The following is a 21,101-nucleotide window of genomic DNA, read 5'->3' as shown; positions in this document are numbered from 1 at the left end:
TGGCGTCACCGCAGAGGTGTCCTCTCCCCAATTCCCCTATGTAGGGCAGCTGCACTAGTGCTTTGGAAAATACTGCTTTGGGGGAGGTTTTAGCTTGAAGGCATTAAGTTAACTTTGATAATAAATCTTTCTTAAAATTAATAAATCATTCTTAAAATCCATGCCCACGTGGGGTGTTCAGGCTGTTCCTTCCCAAACATCCACTATTCCATGAGACCTATTGCAACAGAATATTAGTAGTTCCCATCAATGCCTTTTTTTCTATTCCCAGTATAGTCTCCAATCCAGAAGAGACTGAATTAAGTCTCCTTACTTTATCTTGTCCTTAAGCTGTTGTGACAACACACTATATCCTACAGAGACCTTGTAAGGAATTAGGCTGAGTTTAAGTCAAAGGGTTTTATGAGATGACTGTGCATTAAAAATACACATACAGCTGCTCAATCCATGGAGTCAATGACTAATATAGATAATTTTCTGCCAACTCAGTAAATGCGGTATTAACATATTTTACTGTATATGGCCTCCAAGATCAGAAATAAATCCCCAAATAAGTTTTTAGAAGAAACTCTGAACAGATTTATATAATTATACACAAATAGTAGGTTTTGATGCACATTCCTCTCCTTTCAGGCTATTTCTCACAGAAGACTCCCCAGCTGTAAATACTACCAGTGTGATCTAAGGGACCGCTCCGTGTTAATTACCTCGCCATAAGCGACTGTGTTGTTGTATCTTCTCATTTCCGGATAAACGTGGTCCAGATACCACTGGAAATTTTTACACTTCAAGCTCTTCCTTAACGCTTTTCTCTCGGAAACATCCCCGATGTCAATACCTGGATTCTGAAAAATAAATACACAGCATGTCAATGAATGGTTACTCTTAAAAAAAGATCAACAATGAGTATACTTTACTGATGTTTCCGCCTGAGAACTGCCAGCGGTTGAGTAATTAAATGAAAAGGCCATGCCAGGGAATTTTGGCATGTGTGCCAAATGCTGAAATCATCCTTGCGGAAGTCAGAAGGAAAATGTGGGTTTATAAGCCCCAGTGAGAAGGAGACACCTACTTATCTCACAGGTTTTGAAGGCATCCTTGCAATGGTCACCAGACCGATGCTGGACATGATTTGGTGCTGGCAGGTAATTTAGAAAAGAGAATCCAAGTGGAAAAGAAAAGGTTTGGAAGGAAACAAGGGAAGCACAGTGTAACAGTGACGAATCTTCTGACCCACTGCCCTGGGGTTTGGGTCCACCTGAGAAAGGTGAAATCTGTCAACGGGCACAACGACAAAGTGTATTGAACACGTCTCACCTCTGGTTTCGGTACTGATGTACTGGACTTCCAGATGAGCTTAAAACCAAATGTAAGTCAGGATTTAAAAGATGTTCATGTGCTGAATCCTGGAGACTGGACAATGTCCTCAGACACATGGTGTGAATTTTGGGGTTGTCCTGTGCAGGGACAGGAGTTGGACTCAATGATCCTTGTGGGTCCTTCCAACTCACGACATTTATGATTCTATGAACTGCAAATCCCTGACTGAGCACTGAGCACCAAACCCCTTCCCCTTACACTCAGGGGTGTGTGATGCTGCTAAGAGTTAAGAAGTGTAAAGCAAGGGAGAGGGAAGAAAAGAAGAAAAACGAGAAAGGCTTATGATTCATATAGGCAGACAACTAAGAATAAAGGATAAAAATGACAGGAGAAGAGAAGTTGAGGCCGAACCTCAGAAAAACCTCCTGACAAGTGGGACAATTAGTGGTGAAATAGTCTCCTTGGAGACACAGAGGAACCCCACTGCTCCAGACGATTTAAAAGCAGATGAGGCTACAAGATCCGTCCCCAGGGGAATAATCTGCCAGGAGCAGGGGCTGGGGAGACCTGCCCCCCTCTACCCTTTTATTCCATTACAGCATTTGGGGACTTAATGCAGCAGCCAGGTGAAGGAAAACAAAGGCAGCCCCTTTTAGTCTTCCTACAAGTGTCGGGGGGTTTAATCTGGTTTAGCTCCTGCTCCTGTCTTTTGCAGTGATCATTAAGTACAGCTGGAAAAGCAATTTTCCATTACAATGCTTGTAATGATCTTCTAATGAATTATTCACTCTACTTTACAGAAGACACCATTTCAATGCATGACTGGTAGCTTGTAGGTAAAAATAAAGATGATTGAGCGTAGACAGGTAAGACAGGCTGAAATCTGAGGGGGCGAGATGGGACACAAAGGAAAGCAGGACCACAAACCAGTCAGTGCCTGGAATATTCAGCGCTTGTGGTGTGGCTCGGGTTTGAATATAGTAGCATCGCAAAATAATTCTCTATCTGTATTAATACCAACCCCCTGCAAAATACCACCCGCCAAACAAGGCTTCACTAAAACTCAATCTCAGTTTTATCAGTATGACCTATATAAGAATCCCAAATGATTTTTAGGGAGAGCTGGATCTGTTCCCCCAGCGCTGATCCCTGTGGTGCTGCCTTTTCCCAGCCCCACGGGACCTGCAGCTTCACATTGAATTTTAATCCCTTTCTGCCCTCTGTTCCCGAGCAGGAGTGCGGTGCCTGACATCTAAAAAGAAATCAGGGATTAGGGCTGAACCCACAGTACTTTATGATCCCTGCCCACAGGTGTTTGGATCTTGCAACCTATTTTTAAGAGAGATCTGAAATCCCTCAGTTCTGCAGACAACTCTCTGCCTCTCCAAAATCCTTGTGCCTGTCACAGGCAGTGTCCTCCTGCAGCTCGCTGCGTAAACACTATTTCCTTCCATTTCCAGTCATTTATTTTTCAACAACAAACTAATCCAGGACTCTCCACCACTAGCAGCTCACAGACCCTTCCCAGGTGCCTGTTGCTCTTTAATGCAGTACAAAATCCTGACTTCTGTGGCTCTAAATGCCAGTAACTCTCCCCAGGTGTAACCTTTCCGCAGAAAGCAGCAGCTCATTGTTTTGTGTTTTCCAGAACGCCCGGGAGCACGGTGCTGCCAGCCGGGGACACTGCTGCTGCACCAGCGGGACCGAAGCAGCTCTTTACAGGGGTGTGAGCAGCAAAGTACAAGCAATTTGGAAGGAAGCAGTTATGGTGAACAGCAGGGTGACCATGAGCCAGCACTGGGCCCTTGTGGCCAGAAAGGCCAATGGTACCTGGGGTGGACTAGAAGGGGGTGGTCAGTAGGTCAGAGAGGTTCTCCTGCCCCTCTGCTCTGCCCTGGGGAGACCACACCTGGAATATTGTGTCCAGTTGTGGCCCCTCAGTTCCAGCAGGACAGGGAACTGCTGGAGAGAGTCCAGCGCAGCCACCAAGATGCTGAAGGGAGTGGAGCATCTCCCGTGTGAGGAAAGGCTGAGGGAGCTGGGGCTCTGGAGCTGGACAAGAGGAGCCTGAGGGGGGACTCATTCATGGGGATCAATATGGAAAGGGGGAGTGTCAGGAGGATGGAGCCAGGCTCTTCTCAGTGACAACCAGTGACAGGACAAGGGGCAATGGGTGCAAAGTGGAACACAGGAGGTTCCACTTAAATTTGAGAAGAAACTTGTTCCTGGTGAGGGTGGCAGAGCCTGGCCCAGGCTGCCCAGGGGGGTTGTGGAGTCTCCTTCTGTGCAGACATTCCAACCCGCCTGGACACCTTCCTGTGTAACCTCATCTGGGTGTTCCTGCTCCAGGGGGGATTGCACTGGATGAGCTTTCCAGGTCCCTTCCAACCCCTGACATTCTGGGATTCTGCGATTTTGCCTTTATTTTTAGCAGCAAAAGGGTGGCTGGAAATAACCACTCACACGGGGTCTGGTCACTCATGGCAACTTCACCAGCCCAGTGCTCGTGCTGGCGTACGCTGCATGTGCAGTGAGTGGTGGGGAATCCATGTCCCAGCTATCACCTGGAGAGCATCGTGCCCACCCCTCCCCATCGCCCCTTCTTCTCCCTCGGGCAGGACCAGATGAGGGGGCCGGTGCATCCAGGGCACTCCCAGCGCGCTCCGGGCAGCATTCGGAGCCAGGAGGCAGGAGATGCCCTTGGGTTTCATGATTAGACACAAGCTGCACAGAGACCAGAGCTCAAGCAGTAGCCTCGGACCTACGGAAATTCCTCCTGAACCCTATAGAGCTTTATGCAGAAGTGCACAGCATCACATAGAGAGGTCCACATGCAGTATGTGTTCTCTGGGCACAGTCAGCCTGTCTTGCTGGTGGGACCCCAATGTTTTCTAAAGACACACCTTGCTGCCACACAGCAAGACTTACCCGGAAAATTGTGTGTCAGATCTAAGAAAATGGAACCATTTCTGAACAAATAAATAGAACCACCAAAGCTATTTAAAGGGTGGTTTTGGTGCATTTGCATGTGGTGCTGCTGGGAGGGGATCTCTTGCAAGCCACTGACCTCCCATCCTTTATCTCTGAATATGGTTTCTAAGCGCTGATTGCCTCGACTTCCCCAGCACTGGCAAAGCAAATGGCCCAGGCCCCTGGACCACACACCGTCTGCAGCAAACGGCAGCGACAGCATCTGGAGCTCGGAAACCCACGCTGGGCTGCACATAACACAGACCTGCCCGAGCCGCAGGGAAAACCTTCACGGATGCTGATATTAATAATCTTCTGCCAACCAACTCTACAGACAGACTCCATCTGCAGAGCAGTGTAATGACACAAATTCATGCCATGTAAACACTCCACAGGGAGATAAACACTACAATCCAGGTTTAATTTTTAGAAATGAAAATAAAAAGGCTGATGCGAACTGCAGGAATTCCTCCCAAGTCTGCAGGCTTCGCAGCATCTCCATCAAAGCTGAGGGACGTCTGCTGACTTCCACAGCTGGGGATGTGACCTGGGGTATTTAAAGCTTATCTTTCACCCAGGGGCACTAAATGCTCTATAATTCAAATTTTTAACCCAATAAAGTGAAGATTTAGGATGAGGTGCAACAGCCGTACCTCTAGCGGCAGGTTCCACGCAATGTAGACGTGGGATTTGTAGTCGTCCATCCACACCTCGGCCACCCGCAGGGCATTGCGCTTGGTGTAGAACCCGATGTTGTTGTTGTAGGGCTTCTTCTTGCGCTCGATGTGAGCCACCCGGGAGCAGGGCAGGACCTCCATGCTGCCACCGCACAGCCACACCTGCAACGCAACCACATGGCGCCATCAGCACAGGGAAATTAAAGAGAATGACGTTGGTGGGGTTTGAGTTTTTTCACATCCCATTACGCTTATCGCTCATCATATCACTTTCTTGCTCTCTATAACTGCACAAGGCTATAGGCTTAGCTTAAAGAGATTAGCAGCCACCAGCAGAGAGAGCAGAAACTCAAGATATTATTTGGTATTATTATAATACCAACTGCCCTGCCTGGAAGGGGACAAATCTCTCCCTGCAGAGCAGGTCAGGGCCCCTTTCTCTGCGCTGCTTACACATAGACACGCAGCAGCACAGAGTGGGGATGGATGGACGGATGGATGGATGGATGGATGGATGGATGGGCTGCACATCAAGAGTGAGGACTTACCAAAAATCCCCAAATTTGAGGGACCTAGGGGGTTCAGCTGGAGAACAGGAGCTGAGGGGAGACCTTCTGATCTCTGAACTGCCTGAAAGGAGCTTGGAGCCAGGGGGGTCGGGCTCTGCTCCCCAGGAACAAGCGCCAGGAGCAGAGGAAACGGCCTCAAGTTGCGCCAGGGGAGGGTGAGGTTGGATGTGGGAACAATTTCTTCCCCAAAGGGCTGTGGGGCATTGGAACAGGCTGCCCAGGGCAGTGCTGGAGTCACCATCCCTGGAGGGCTGGACAGACGGACATGAGGTTCTCAGGACATGGGGCAGTGCCAGGGGTGGGTTATGGTTGGACTCCATGATCCTGAGGGTCTTTTCCAACCAAAATGATTCTATGATAATTTAGGTGGCAGATGGAAACCCATGGCCAGGTTTGGCCTTTGCTCAATGGAGACACACAGGGAGAGTTTAAAGTGTGCCCGGAGCAAAACATGTGTTGACATTGGAGGAACAAGATCCATGTGCACGTGGTATTAACGCATCGTAGGACTGGCTGCTGTGTTTACAGTGATGTTGCCACTAATAAAAAGCATTAGAGACTGGAATAGTTGAAGCAATTGCGAGATCTCCTCTTGCAGAAGAGATGAGTCAGTGAAACATATGGCAGGGACAGATTTCTCCCACTTGAAAACATTTGTTCATTATTTTTCTTTCACATGATGCTTAAAATTCCCTTAATTCACAGTTTACAAGTTAATAAAATTTTTTGAGATCTTCTTTTTATCATATGGAGAAGGAATTCACAGAAAGACTCGCCATACCTGCGTTCTTCCCTCCCCGTTTGTCTTCATCAAGACGTTATTTATCTTAAACTGAACACTTGCGCCCAGGACACCAGGACTTCAGGCAATCGTTACAAACACATATACCAAACAGCCCTAATAATCCCAGTTTCACCTATTTTGCAGTCTGCTCTTCATTATCACCATGCACAGTTGTTGTAACACCCATCGTTTCTGGGATTTCTTCCCATCTGTGTTCCTGAAATTTTACCGACCCCGCTCGATCCCCTCTCCCGACACTCCAAGGAGCCTCCTGGCTGTATCGGGTGCCCCTTTTTAATCTCTAAACTGTGATTTCAGCCCACCCAACGTGGGACATGAGCGCAGGGGGTGCAGCCGGGATTACCCTTGGGGTGATGCTGCTACTCGTGCTGCTCTCAGTGGGATTGCTGCAAAACATAGGAGCGCACACCCCAAAATCAGAGCCCCATTTATTAGCTTGTGCATAAACACATAGCAAAAAAATTCCCATTTTGCCCCTGTTTTGCCGTTTGACCTTTCTGAACACTTTTCAATATAATTTCATGCCTCCAGAGCTGATGTCTGAGATGAAGAACATGCTCGTCCCTCCTGCCCAGCCACAACCACTCTTGTCTCACAAGGTCTCCTCCAAGTTTTGCAACCGGCCACGTGCTGGTGAAACAAGAAGTGAGCGAGGCAGTTCTAAAGAAAGAAATAATGGTTTTTAAAGAAGTACTCTCAAGGCAATAGTTTGACAGAAATTGTGTTTCTCGCCTGCTCAGGTCTTTAGTTTCTCGAATGGGAGCATCGAGCTCATCCCTTGGGTGCTCCCAAAGCTGGTGGGTTCAACCACAACACTGAATCAAACAGCAAGTCCTGGAAGACCCCCAGCACCACCTGTAGCTTTGGGGATTTGTTAGGTTTTTTTCCTGATTTCAGATCAGAATAATTATTTTTCAAATGTAAAAACCGCGACGTAATTAAAATGTCATTTTTCAGCAAGCTTGCCTCTAGCAGTTAATATGCAATATTGTCTTTCTGTGATTTAGTTCAAAAATTCACATGGCTTTATGGTAGACTTTTTTCCTAGCTTTCTGGAATATTGTACTAACTATTTTGAAATGCACATATTGTAATAATCTGAGAGAGAAAGTGTTGGGCATTGTGCAAAGTGTTATATACATATCCACAAGTCAACTCCAGAGAGATCAATAAAAATATAATTTAAAAGAGGCACTTATGCAAGGAGATGTGGAGGACGTAACACGCGGGTGTGCAGATGTGTCCTCATCAACACCATGTGAATCCTTCCCGTGTTTGACACAACACTGTTGCTGTTGCTGGTTAGAGAGAGAGGCTGAAGTCCCAGCTCTGGGAGTTGATGCTGCTGATCTTAGGGAGGGCAGAACTTAATATTTCTTACTATGAAGATTAGACTGTACAGGAGCAGTGTTAATACTATTATTCATAAAAATAGGAATGAAGCTCTGTTTTCAAACAGCACTGTGGATAACAGGAGGAAAAAAATGACATTTTTACTTCCAGATCTGTCCCCACTCACTCAGTCCTCTTGGCTATATCGCCTTTGTGCACTAGTTGAAGGGTTGAATTTCTGGCTGCCACGAGCAAGCTCAAGTCCTCTGAAGTCAGTGGCCATGCACCCAAAGTACGACTACGTCAAGGAAATGCTGTGATCTTTATTAAACCAACATCTAATGGTGAGTACGAGCCCTGGCTGCTTGCTCTGGCAACTGCTGAAGATGAAAGAGAGTCCAGATGGACGGCCCCCAGGATAGTTCCACGGTCTCCGAGTGTTTCATGGACGGATCAAGCAGCTGTGCCACAGTTATCACCCGAAACGCTGGCCCCAGATACAGAGTTTCCAAATTTGCAATCACAGCTCAGCGGGTGTTCTGTCCTGATGGGAAATATTTCAGGAGTTGGCCAGACTTGAAGGAGCAGTGTTCGACAGATGATGGTGCCTACCACGTTGAGATGAGCAGGTTATTAATCTCAGAGCGCCTTTGCACAATGCTTTACCCACACATGTACTGGAATTTTAACACGTTTTTTTAGCGGAGGTTGAATGCTGCCTGTGACAATCAGCTATCAAGTGGTGTTGCTGATGATAGCTTCAGAGCCACAGCAATTGCTCAGGCTTTAAACTTTCATACTTGCTTTGAGTTGCGAAGTATTCATTATTTCAAAGTATGAGACGGCTCCACTGAAGAGAGGATTTTAACGCTGCCAGAGAAAATAAGCAGATGGCAGAGTGAATGGCAAAAATATGACAGCAGGGCCCTGGTCTCTGGCCATCTGGTTTGGATCTTAGTTTAACGTTTCAAACTTGCACAGACTAAGTCTGTCTGCAGCAACTGGGCAGGAGCACACGGCAGCCGACAGGCGAGGATCTGTCCTTGCTGAAATGGGCAGATACTTTTTCTCCTCTAAAACCAAGGCCAGACAGCAGCTCGGTTCCAGATTTTGCTCGCCCTACCCGAGCTGCCCAGAGGTTATTACTGAGGAGACAGCCAGTGTTTGGGGCAGTGCTCTTGCTTTTGGAAGGACTAGGAAAATGGGTTTTGTGCTGGCTCCCTCCAAGTCTTCCGGACATCAGTTTTGAGCAACAAAATTCATGGTCTGGTGAGGGGCTGGAGCACAAGTGTGATGGAGCGGCTGAGGGAGCTGGGGGTTCAGCTGGAGAACAGGAGCTGAGGGGAGACCTTCTGATCTCTGAACTGCCTGAAAGGAGCTTGGAGCCAGGGGGGTCGGGCTCTGCTCCCCAGGAACAAGCGCCAGGAGCAGAGGAAACGGCCTCAAGTTGCGCCAGGGGAGGCTGAGGTTGGATGTGGGAACAATTTCTTCCCAAAGGGCTGTGGGGCATTGGAACAGGCTGCCCAGGGCAGTGCTGGAGTCACCATCCCTGGAGGGCTGGACAGACGGAGATGAGGTTCTCAGGACATGGGGCAGTGTCAGGGGTGGGGGAACCGTTGGACTTGATTATCTTAAGGGTCTTTCCCAACCAAAACAATTATCCAATTCTATGAATATATAAACCTATACCTGTGGTTCAGAGACATCCAGCAGTGGTTGGCAGAGTGAGCTCTGTGCACCAGGGACGGGTAGGACCCTTTGAAGCTCCTCTTAAGAAGAAGAAGATCTAAAACTGAGGTACAGAGCCTTAGATACACCTGACAGTTTGTTTCAACACTGCTGTTGATCATCTTTTCTAAGCATAATGAATGAGAGAGACCGTGGCAAAAACATGGGAGAGCTGAGGAAACGTTGTCAGTCTGGTTTTGAGCGCTGACAAGGCGCAAAATACCTCATGTGTGTACGTGTCTGTTCACAGTCACAGGCACTCACACCAAATAACACACACAGACGCCGCATACGTTTCCTCTCTCTGTATTCGCATGCTCTAGTTTTAACTTCATTAGCTGCTCTTTTTTGATGAGTTCCTTGAGCAGCTTTTGGCAGAGACGACGGGCTGAGCCACATTCCATCGTATCCATCGACGAACACGGACAGAGGAGCTTGGCTCCGTCCCAGCGCCTTCCCCATCGGCAGCTGATGAGACGACATCCATAATTACAGATCACAAAAGCCGCAGTTGTGATGTGCTGGAGTTAAGAGGACGGAAAGAGCTCGGTGGAGCCGATGCTGTCAGCTCAGGAGCTGCTCTATCACAGGCCTGCCTCTCTCTGCATAAATAATTCTCTTTCAGAGCTGCCTCTTTTGGTTAAAATGATACACGGCACCTTCCCCCCTCCTCCTGCCGCTCCCACGCGGAATCCTGTTAGTCCAAAGAACCGTCTACAGATAATTTTCTCCAAAGGCTTTTTTTGCATGAAAAATAGATCAAAATTCTGTTGAACTATTTAGGCTGTTTTATTTTTACAGCTTTGACAGAAATGATAATAGGAAAATGAGATCAAGATGCTTTTGGTACACTACTAGCAATAAAACCTTTAAAAAAAGAGCAGCCTCCAAGTAGTTCAGGGTCAAATCCTGCAGGTAATTTCTGTACTACAAGTGTATAAAGCCCAGCATGTTCTTCATCTCCTCAAAGGTCTTACAGGTATTGTTGATGCTGTTTTGAAGGCACTTGTCTTTTATGAGTCGGTAATAATCTTTGCATTATACTATTACAACATAATCAAGTACTTGTCAGGCTGCCAAGACTGAACAGATAACATCAGAGCGCTGAGGAATTTTAGTACTAAACTTATTAGGAGAGATCCAGATTTACACCGCGATCATTGCAAACCACTCCAGCACTTTGTGCTCCGCTGAATGTGGGTCTCGGCCATATGGGAGCTGGGGATACAGATTTTGGCTCCAGCCAAGGCTGGGAGTTCAGATGCGGGAGCATCTCTCCAGTTTCACCAAGCACTTGCAAGATGCGGAGTTAAAAATATCCTGTTCCACTTTCCTTTTCTTTTTTTTGGAGGTGCTAAAATGACAGAGCTACAGTCGCTCTGGTTGCTATAGTTTGATTCAGAAGCAATTAAAATATCTGTCCTGATGCACCGAGAAGTGAAATGCTTCTTTCCAGCGTTTTTTCCAAGCCAAGAGGACGCAGACAGTTGTCATTACAGCTAATCCTCCTCCTGCTGTGCTTTGTGATCGGAGTCTTTGAAATGGAGCTTCCCACCAAGCCCATCCTTATGTATCTTATCTGGTGATAAAGTCAAATCAATACCTGTTGTAGCTGGGAATGATGCGCTATTTAGAGCAGGTTGTGTTGTATTTGTTGGAGAAGCACGGCATAAATTTTTCATTACAAAACCTTCCGGATTGAGCGAAAGCAGTTGCGGTGCCTGCGTATCCTTCTCCTTGAATAGAGGCAGCACAGAGAAATCACTGCTTTGCACTGACGTGAAGCTTTATTCTAATGTCTCCAGTATGTAATATGTTAAACTATTTATGTTCCTTGCCAAGTTAAGAGGGTGAAAACGGTGGTTATTACCTGGTAGTAGCATGAGGATTTGAGGAGCGAATGGCGCACCTGAGTTTCACTCTTATTTGGCATTTTTAAGTGGCCGTTATAAAAGGCATTAATTTAGTGGCATCAGCAGGAAAGGTAAGACATTTGGACAACCTGGACATTCCTATTATTGGTCTGGCACAAGATAGACAGGAACCCGTCCAAAGTGGTATTAGCCATGAGGATAAAATGTGAGTAAAGGAATGCCAAAAACAATAAAGAATTTGTTGTTTTAAATGTAGTATTGCCCTCTCCTCCCACTTCCATCCTCTGCTTGAATACACAGGGTCTGAGATGGTCAGGATAGGACATGGTCCATTGAAAAATCATGTTTGAAGGACATGGCACATGAACACTGCGCCTGAGCTGGCTGCTCGGCCTCCGTCCTCTTGGAAAGGTTTTCCATGGTCTTATTAGAAAGATTTTCATTTTAGCAACGAAATTCCTTTTCCTGTTTCAGCTGCAGGATATTGAGTCTCTTTCTCTTCCTCATAATGGTTTCCAAGATACTTTATGGGTTGTGCAGGATGGAGTTGTGTTGAGATTCCTCGTGGCAGTTCTTGGTCAGGCTGGTGGTCTTGGCTGTAGGTACAACACTGCACCTTTGCTGGAACTATAGCAAAATGGCCTCAGCGGTGGTATATTCACTGCTTTTGTATAAACCCTCGCACTGTCAGTCCTCCCTTGATGTGATCTGTGAAAAATCCACACATCCTAATTAAAAAGCCATCCTCTTCAAGGAGTGCTTGAATCCACCCGCAGAGATGGTGAATGCTCTGTTCCACTGCGGCAGAAGTGAAAAGTTCCCAGAGAGAGCTGATTTTCCTTCCTTTCTTTCTTTTCCCCTCCGTATGTGGTTTCCTAACTCACCCTCATGTAATTCAGCTTAACATCTCTATTGAAGTCCTTGCCGTGATTGTTACATGAGACAGTGGTGGTCACAATAGCTTGAAAGGAGCACTGCAATGGGGATATGGGATATAACATCTAAGTAAGTATATGTAAAAATGGAAAATATTATCTAGCTTGCTGTGTGTGAGTTATGCAACTTCTGATTGTCTTCCATTAACAGCCATCAGTTAACGATGAGGAGGTGTTTATTTACCAGAATTTGGATTTCATAGCCTTGCTGTGGTACGTGTCTCTCCCCGCTATGTCACACAAGTCTTGCACTGAAGGCGATAAAGGTCCTACTGCTGAATTACACCTGTACGGACCAAACCATAAGGCTTTCTAGAGGTAGTAAGGCCAACACTTCACCTTTTCTGTGTGCTGAGGATGCTTAAATCACAGGCAGGTTCTGCGTTACCGCTCTCTTCATCCCATTCCTGACCCATTTGCTGCCCCGCCATCTTGGGGACAAGGAGGTGACAGCCTGTGCTTGGCCCGGGGGACGTCCTCCTGCGGTGATGGGGGACACAGCAGGGCCAAAATGGGAACAGAAATGATAGAAACGGCTTCAGATCTGGAGCTGGAAATGTATCCGTACGTGTTGTTTCTTCTGAAAAATGATTAATTTGGAGAGATACCGTCTCTCAGAACCATACGAGGGAGCATGTGGAGAAATGATTATTTCTTTGCCTTTATTGCTGTTTCTCGATTTTATTATTTAGGTCTTTGTTCTGATACATTCCTTATTATTTTAGCTGCCCTGGGTAATTGTGTTTTTCCCTTAAACTAGGAAGTTACTTTTAAAAGAAAGGAGGGGGGTGAAGATAAGGCAAAGCTGTTAAATGGGAAATCTATTGCTAATTAAGGCACGGTTTTGCTAATCACCTTAGAAATGAAGTTATCAGCTGAAAAAGCCTGGAATTTGTGTAATGAAAGTTAGGAGCAGGTTGGGTTTTTTTTCCCCCGTTTCCTTCTGTCACAATACATTCAGAGATTAAAAGTTTAACTTGTAGACTTATCTTGACACCGTTAGACATGATGTCTCTTTGCATTAACTGCAGGCAGGCTCGAGCTGTTCTAGGATATATTTCGGTCTGAATAGTTAAAATTTGGCAACGTTACGAGCACGTAAAGTCAGGATCCTTTAATGGGAGCTGTCGGTGTTCATCGTGGATGTCGTGCCGCGCTCCAGCTAGAACGCTATGTCCAGGACCCAAGGTAGTCACTGTCCCTTCTTATTTTTTGCTGTTGCTATTATTATTAATGATATCCAAGGGATAAGGAGGAATAGTATGGTTTTTCAGCGGGCGATGCTGATGGATGAGAGGAGAAGGTGCTGTGCTGGGCCAGGGGCTGGAAGGGGGCGAGGGACCAGCCCCAGTTTTGCCTCCCATTTTGCAGAAGTCCTCTTTTTTTGTTCTGATGTCGACCTTCTTTGTGCAAAAACCAGATGGTGAGCCTGAATTCCCTTGCAGCGGCATGAAGAGATGAGGGACATACGAGTTATCCTGTCATCCCAGGGGATGCAGCCCCTGCATCAGTGTTTTCTGCTGAAAATATTCTCCTTCAGTTTGACATTCCCTGCCCATGGGCACCACGGCGTAGCAAGGGCTGGTTGCAGAAGGCTGGGGAGGGGAACAAGGTTTTTTTAGTATCTAATATATGCGTCAAACCTTTGTTTTCCATGCCTTCACCTGTGTGCGTCCTTTGCCGCTCGGTGGGTGCTGGCTGGGTCGCAATGCTGCATATGGGCACCTGCAGCCCTGGGTGTCCCTGTTCCACGGGGTGCATGGAGGGGAATATGAGGGAGGCAGCAGCGCCCCCATGCTCAGCAGCATCCTCCTGCTTGCCCCAAATGGCATCCAGAGACATCTTCTGGGTCGCTCCCTCCAAGCGAATCAGACCTGTAAAGCGCTAATAGCACTGATGATTGGATATTAGGAAAAAAAACTTCCTGTAAAGGGCTGTGGGGCATTGGAAGAGGCTGCCCAGTGCAGTGCTGGAGTCACCATCCCTGGAAGGGTGGATCAGACAGAGGTGAGGTTCTCAGGGACATGGTCAGTGCCAAGAGTGGGTTATGCTTGTTTGGACTCAAAGATCCTGAGCGTCTCTTCCAACTGTAATGATTCTATGAGTCTATGACATTGCCAACCTCAAGGCATGAGTTTGGCCAACCCTCCCACAGCTATTTCTAGCCCTGCTCATCCGGGCAGCACAGACGTGAGGCTGGTGTAGCCCAGGAGAGGCCTTCGGCACCTCCTGGGTGGTGGATCTCCCCTGGGTCACCCTCTTCTGCCCGGCTGGCTCCTTTGACACCAGGCAGACTGCCAAAAGCCCTTTTGTTTGAATAATGCTTCTTGGGAATAGGCAGACAGCAGCAAAGCACATTGTTAGCCATGGTATGTTTTTGAGGGCAAAGGGGATCATGGACAGTAATTGTTCCTAACTGCTTAACACTTTGAAAATTGTTTCTGCGGCTGTTGCAATGAGCTGATCAAACAAACCCGGGATTTTTGGACCATCAGTATGCTGCGTTTTGTGAGCAGTTTTCCATTTCCCCTCCATACCAGGAGTGCAGCAGCTGCAGGGGACATGGACATCCCCAGGCAATGCCAGGGTGTTTCCTCCCTTGGCTTGTGCTCGGTCCTGGTCCCCATTCTTTTCCAGGATGCTCCCAAACACAATGGTTCCTCGAGTCCTTCGTGAATGAAGGACGTATCCTAGGAACAAAGACGTACAGAGTGCTCCATAGGAGCACTGTAAAAACAACTTTTATTTTGCAAATGCAGGCCTGAAGGCTGATGGCAGAGGAGATCCCAGAACCCCAGGCTGGTTGGGCTGCAGGAGCTCTGTAGATCCCCAGCCCAGCCCTGCTCACGCAGGGTCACAGAGCAGATCACACAGGTGGCTCCAGGCGGTTGGAATGTCTCAGAGAAGGAGACTCCACACCCGCTCTGGGCAGCCTGGGCCAGGCTCTGGCACCTCCCAGCAAACAAGTTTCTGCTCATGTTCACATGGAGCCTCCTGTGTTTCAGTCTGTGCCCGTTGCCCCTCACCCTGGTGTTGGGCACCACTGAACAGAGTCTGCTCCATCCTCTGACACCCACCCTGAGCTATTGATCCATGGATCAGATCCCTCTCAGCTTCTCTTCTCCAGCTCAACAGCCCCAGCTCTCTCAGTGTCTCCTCATCACAAAGATGCTCCAGACCCCTCAGCATCTCTGTGTCCCTCCGCTGGACTCTCCAGTAATTCCTTGTCCTTCCTAAACTGGGGAGCCCAAACTGGACCCAGTGCTGCAGATGTGGCCTCAAGATGCTGGTGTCTTGGCTTGGAGGTTACACGTGCACGAGAACAGCGCCTGGACCTCCCATGTAGCTCTGCTGCTGTATCGCATGGTGCTCAATCTGCTCCCGAATTCGTGTTATCCCAGCGCAGGTCACTGAGGCTGTTTCTCAAATGCTTTCACACACCCATGACACCTTCATACTTCTGGAGGGGGATGAGAAAGCCAAGCTGGTTCACCCCACCCCTGGATCGTGACGATGACTCATGTTGACCAAAGTTCACGTCCCCCATGTGCAAACACTGCCGGAAAGTAGATGGCCAATGCACTTTCAGCTTAATTTGGACATTTCACCGATCAAGTGGAATCGCTGCTTCTCCACTCTGAATTCTTAGGAAGTCACATTTTTCTTGGAAAATAATTGCAGGTGTCTTACCCACCAGCTTTGTGAAAAACACATCAAAGGTCTCTGGGTGATGGATTTGTTTTCTGTTTGTTTCTCTGGGATTTCTTCACTAGAATTTAGCGTTAACTGGTTATTTATAAATCCCAGCGTCTTTCTGTACATTTGATTATTCCTGCGTGTAGACTGATGGAGAAGTTATTGAGTCACTGTCATTTACTGGAGGGGAATGCTTCTATTTTTAGCTCTGTGTCTCTTTACGGGTGGATGAATGGCAAGATAATAGTCGTGTTGAAATCTGAATGTCAGAAAACACGGCAGAAACTTGAGATTGCTTGTCTTATTTAACCTGCTGTGTTACATACTCTATCCTCGAGTTTTTAAACATGCCTTTACATGCCATCCATGCATATTTTAACAAATAAAGTGATCATTGTTTCACCCTTTGTAGGAAGCAGTATAAAATACTCTGCCTTGTTAAACAGGCTAAACATGAACTAATTTGAGCATACCTTATTTTTATGATTGGTCTTAATGTTGTGCTGGCTCTTGATTACCCGTCTACTAAGATAATTCCTCAAGGCATTAGCAGAAACAACACGCAAATAAAGCACAAGGACATGAACTATGGCTGGGGGATCTCAGAACAAGGACCAAATGCTTCCAAGTCTATAAAGGTCTGATCACACCGACCGAAAATATTCAACAGAGTTATAACAGAGAATCAGGAGGAGAGAGTTGGGCAACAGGCATATTGCCAAGTGTCAAAGGAAAAGGCTAAAGGAGGTGCAACAAAAGCGCTGTAAAAACACGGTTTTTCTGAACAGCCGAATCTCTCGAGTGAATTAAACTGTGCTGGAAGTTGGTGAGAACAGTCGCTTCCCAAAAAGCTCTTGCTTAGCTACAGGAAGCTTCATCTCAGTCCCCTGGATCAAAGCAAACCAAACCACCTCTGAACAGGTCATAGACTCAGCTCATTCCTTTATTTACCAAGTTTAGGAACTAATATTATTTAGTTTGCATGAAGTGCGCAGAATAGAGATAGCAGTAAAAACATACCGTAACATTTTAATGTGTTCAATCTGATAGGCAGCATTTTATGTATTTGGTATTACTGCGGTTACCACACTCCTGTGCTTCCCCTCAGCCTGATATGTGTAGAAGTCTCACTAAATATTTAAGAGATTTGAAGAATTTCAATTCTAAGCCCCCAAATGCACAGTCATTTCCTAAGATCATCTAATACCCGTTTGTTTCTATTTTCATATTACATCCCTTTTAAAAATCATTAATTAATTTATGGCTCAAAAAACAGATAAAACCTCTGTAGAATAATGACACCCTCAATCCCCGCAAGAGGTTCAGCACTACATTTCACTCAGCACAGGCCAATTTTGAGATTGCATTTTAATAACAGTCCTTATCCACTCTTCCCTGACTCCTCTTGTCCTTGATTTGCCAATTAGAAATAACGGCGGTGGAAGCGACACGATCCCACAACGCTGCTTTCAGACAGATTGTCACCCAAACAGCTATTAGAGCGCCATAAAAAAAGCTCATAAGGCATTTTTTTTTCCCATAATGAAGCACGTTGATAAAAAAAAAAAAAAGTGATGTTTTCATTTATTTATATGTATACATACTTACGAACACTTGTACTCAGATATTTGACTCCAACACAAAGAAACCAATTACCATTCTCTGTAACAGAGAGCCTCAAAAAGCACCCAGAAGTAGGAAAATGGTGATTATATTCTAATCAGACATCTCCAAGGAGAATATTTCTAATTTTTCAGCCAAAGCCTGGAACAGCACACAAAACAGCCTCTCACTGTGAAAAATCGTCTTTAAGTCAAAATCACTCTTTTCCAAGTCTGTCAAAATTAGGCTGTGCTTCAGGCCACCCCATGTGGTGGCATCTGCCTCAACGTCCACCCCCAGCCGTTCCCTTGGTGTCCCCACTGCTCTGTTGGGGGCATCTCAGCAGTGTTATGAATTCTGCTCTGTGGTTCTGTAAAAATTATGGCAACAAGCTGGCATTATAAAGACATTAAGTTTGGACTCTCCAGTGACAACCGTGTCCGAGCATGGTTCTTCATGGCTGCGCTGGACTCTCTCCAGCAGTTCCCTGTCCTGCTGGAACTGAGGGGCCACAACTGGACACAATATTCCAGGTGTGGTCTCCCCAGGGCAGAGCAGAGGGGCAGGAGAACCTCTCTGACCTACTGACCACCCCCTTCTAACCCACCCCAGGTACCATTGGCCTTCCTGGCCACAAGGGCCCAGTGCTGGCTCATGGTCACCCTGCTGTCCCCAGGACCCCCAGGTCCCTTTCCCCTACACTGCTCTCTAATAGGTCATTCCCCAACATATACTGGAACCTGGGGTTGTTCCTGCCCAGATTCAAGACTCTACAATTGCCCTTGTTCTATTTCATTAAATATTTCCCTGTCCAGCTCTCCAGCCTGTCCAGGTCTCTGGATGGCCGCACAGCTTCCAGTGTCAGCCACTCCTCCCAGCTTGGTGTCATCAGCAAACTTGTTGATAGTCACTCTATTCCCTCTCCCATCCCTCAATTACAGCCAGAGAGCAAAGAATCCAGAGAAGAACATAAATTTATTTCACATAAGCAGCTCTCTTATGCAGCCACGTTTCACTCCGTGCTACAACAGCTCCTCCACATCAGCTGTGTCGGGGAGCAGCTGAGACGTGGGCAGTGCGCTTTCATGGGATGAAGATGAAGAGAGTTTGCAGATGAAGGATGTCCAGGAAAAAATGGACAAGCAGGTGCCCACGTGGTGTGGGTGCAGCTGGGATGGCACAGTATCACCTGTCCCATCACGGCACGGTCCTGTTGTGCTTGGCCATGCTGCCTTTGCAACAAAGCAATTCAGCAGAAGAGGACGTCCCGGGCTGGGCTGCACATCTACAGGACTTTGGTGGCACCAACACCCAGAGGCAACAAGCCCTTCGTTTTGGACCAGGACAAGCACGGCTGCTCCTCAAGCACTCCTGACCCCTCCCAGTGAGGGGACAAGAAGGTGGCTTCCACAATTGGAAATTAACTGCCTGTATTAATCATGCTACCTTGTGGGGACAAAACAGTTTTGCCATCAGATATTATGCCCTCAAAAATCAGCAAGCTTCAAGTTTTTCACGATGTCATCTACATTCCTGGTACACGTTGGCTTAGATAGACATCTAGCTCAGGCCATGAATAGACATCTCCCCAGTCCATGGAGGGGACGCTCCTGCTCCCTCTCTCAGCTGGCCTAATATATTGGAAGTCACCTGTTACAACATTGTGATACACCAGGGATGGGCAGGACAAGGGGACCTGCTGTGTAGGGCCTTCTGGTGCCTCACCAAAGTCCATGAGCCACCAATGAAGGACAAGAGCAAGTCCCAGAAGAGCCGGTGGACAGGTAGTTGGGACAGGTGAGCGCTCTTATTTCGGCGCTCTCACCTATATACTCAAAATGCTGTTTCTGGAGAAAGGCTGTGCTGTGGAAAAAAGAACCCCTGTCATTTAGCAGGAGTGCAGGAGGATCAAAGGCATCGCCCATTAACAGTAAACAATTAACGAGGCCAGACTGTTCTCAGCTATTTTGGTCTGAGAGACTGAAAAACGTGGATGCTCCTGTTGTAACTGTCACTGAGCTCATTTATTCCACCACCTTTTCCACCATGAAGTATTTCCCAAGCTGTTCATCTAAATAAAGTATCACATACTTATAAACAAAGAAGTGCACGGTGGTTACCCAGCCAGTTCCAAACTCTGCCTGCTCTAAAGAACAAACTCCTCTCGCTCCTGAGCCCACTCAGTCACGCATCCTGAGCCCGCTTTCATTAAACTGAGATTAAAAGGACTTTCTCCACAGACAAAAATCATAAAATGGAAAATGTCTCATTTCAGCTTTTGCCTCCCAATACCAGGCTTGCTATTCAAGGGCACACCAGCACTAATAACTTTTCTGCTGAAGCAGCTACTTGTATTTTATTCCTTTCAAATGCACGACAGAGGCTACAAAACCCAGAGGGAAGGTGCAAGACACGTTTGTAAGAACAGCTCCATGGGACACGTACACGATGTTTGGCTCTGGGAGACTTTACTGCACCCCGAATGCAAAGGACACGGGTGTGAAGTGTCTCACACTTCTACCTTATGGGTATTTGCTCATAATTCGGCGTATAAAGGTCTGGCCATGTCTGAAAACACCAATGAGTCAAAAGCATCTAAAAACTTTTTCTTTAAAAATTTGGAATATGGTGATAACAATGAATTCTGCCAAAAAGGAAATGTAGCATTTCAAGATAATGGATCAAGCCTCATTTAGAGCTCGTCGGAATGGAGAGCGTCTGTATTTTTGGTTTTGCATGAGGTTCAAAATTCATAATAAATTATAATAAAAATAAAAGCTGTGAATAGAGCAAAATTTCAGATTTAGTGAAACAAAACATTCTCATCAAGTAGAGCATTTTTTAACTTCAGCTTTGGAAGCTTTTCAGGATTTTGTGAAATGCATTTCAAAACCCGAACAGAAATAATGAGTTTTAGGAACTGCAATGTATAAAGTGAATAATGCAGAAGAAAATAGACAACGAGCAGCGCTGTGTCTTCAGGTCATGACGACGTTATGACTCACTTCTCATTCATTTGTTGAGATTTCAACACCAATTATTATTAGTGCCTAATTCAACAGCATCCCTGGGTTTGGTACGAGTTTAAAACGCCAAATATAGCGATTCCATGTAAACACACAAAATCACAAGAGATGGAAACAAAGCATCAAGCCAGAAGATCCCACCTTGATTGCTCCCAGATTGCTGTCACCAAAGTTTTCTGAACCATTTGCTGCAGCCGTAGATCCTTCTATGTGTTTTTCTGCTCTAGCAAGGTCACGCGGGAGAGGGGCTGGTTCTGCAAGTCGTATCAGCATGTTAAGATATTTTATTTTACCTGTAAGTCACTGGGCAGCCTTAAAGTCACTGCAGACCTTACAGTAATGAAAAGCCTTCAACCAAATTCCCTCTGAAATGAAGCCCGGGCCATGTTCTGGCTCCACTTCAAATTACACTTGCAAAGTGTGAGCCAAAGTCCCTAAAGGCAAATGGAAACACTTCCATCCCCTTCCACAGGCTTTAAATCAGCCTTAAGCCTGGTCCTGCACGCCGGTTTGTATAGGAGGTGCCAACGCATCATTACCTACCAGGGCTGAGGTTTCCAGCAGGAG

The 21,101-nt window shown here is 46.6% G+C and overlaps 1 protein-coding gene across 3 annotated transcripts in view; it reads right to left on the bottom strand.

Moving 5' to 3' along the window:
• The window catches only part of GALNT17 (polypeptide N-acetylgalactosaminyltransferase 17), a 215,109-nt gene that overhangs the window by 14,179 nt on the left and 179,829 nt on the right, over positions 1–21,101 (bottom strand). For all 3 annotated transcript variants that reach the window (XM_065037207.1, XM_005511603.4, XM_065037208.1), the window contains 2 exons: positions 4,944–5,129; positions 708–845 (listed from right to left, as the gene is read on the bottom strand). In XM_065037207.1, the coding sequence (XP_064893279.1) occupies positions 708–845; positions 4,944–5,129 (324 nt within the window). The remainder of the gene's footprint in view (positions 1–707; positions 846–4,943; positions 5,130–21,101) is intronic.

This window comes from Columba livia, chromosome 20 (genome assembly GCF_036013475.1).
Source record: "Columba livia isolate bColLiv1 breed racing homer chromosome 20, bColLiv1.pat.W.v2, whole genome shotgun sequence".
NCBI lineage: Eukaryota > Metazoa > Chordata > Aves > Columbiformes > Columbidae > Columba > Columba livia.
This window is presented reverse-complemented; position numbering and strand designations above follow the sequence as displayed.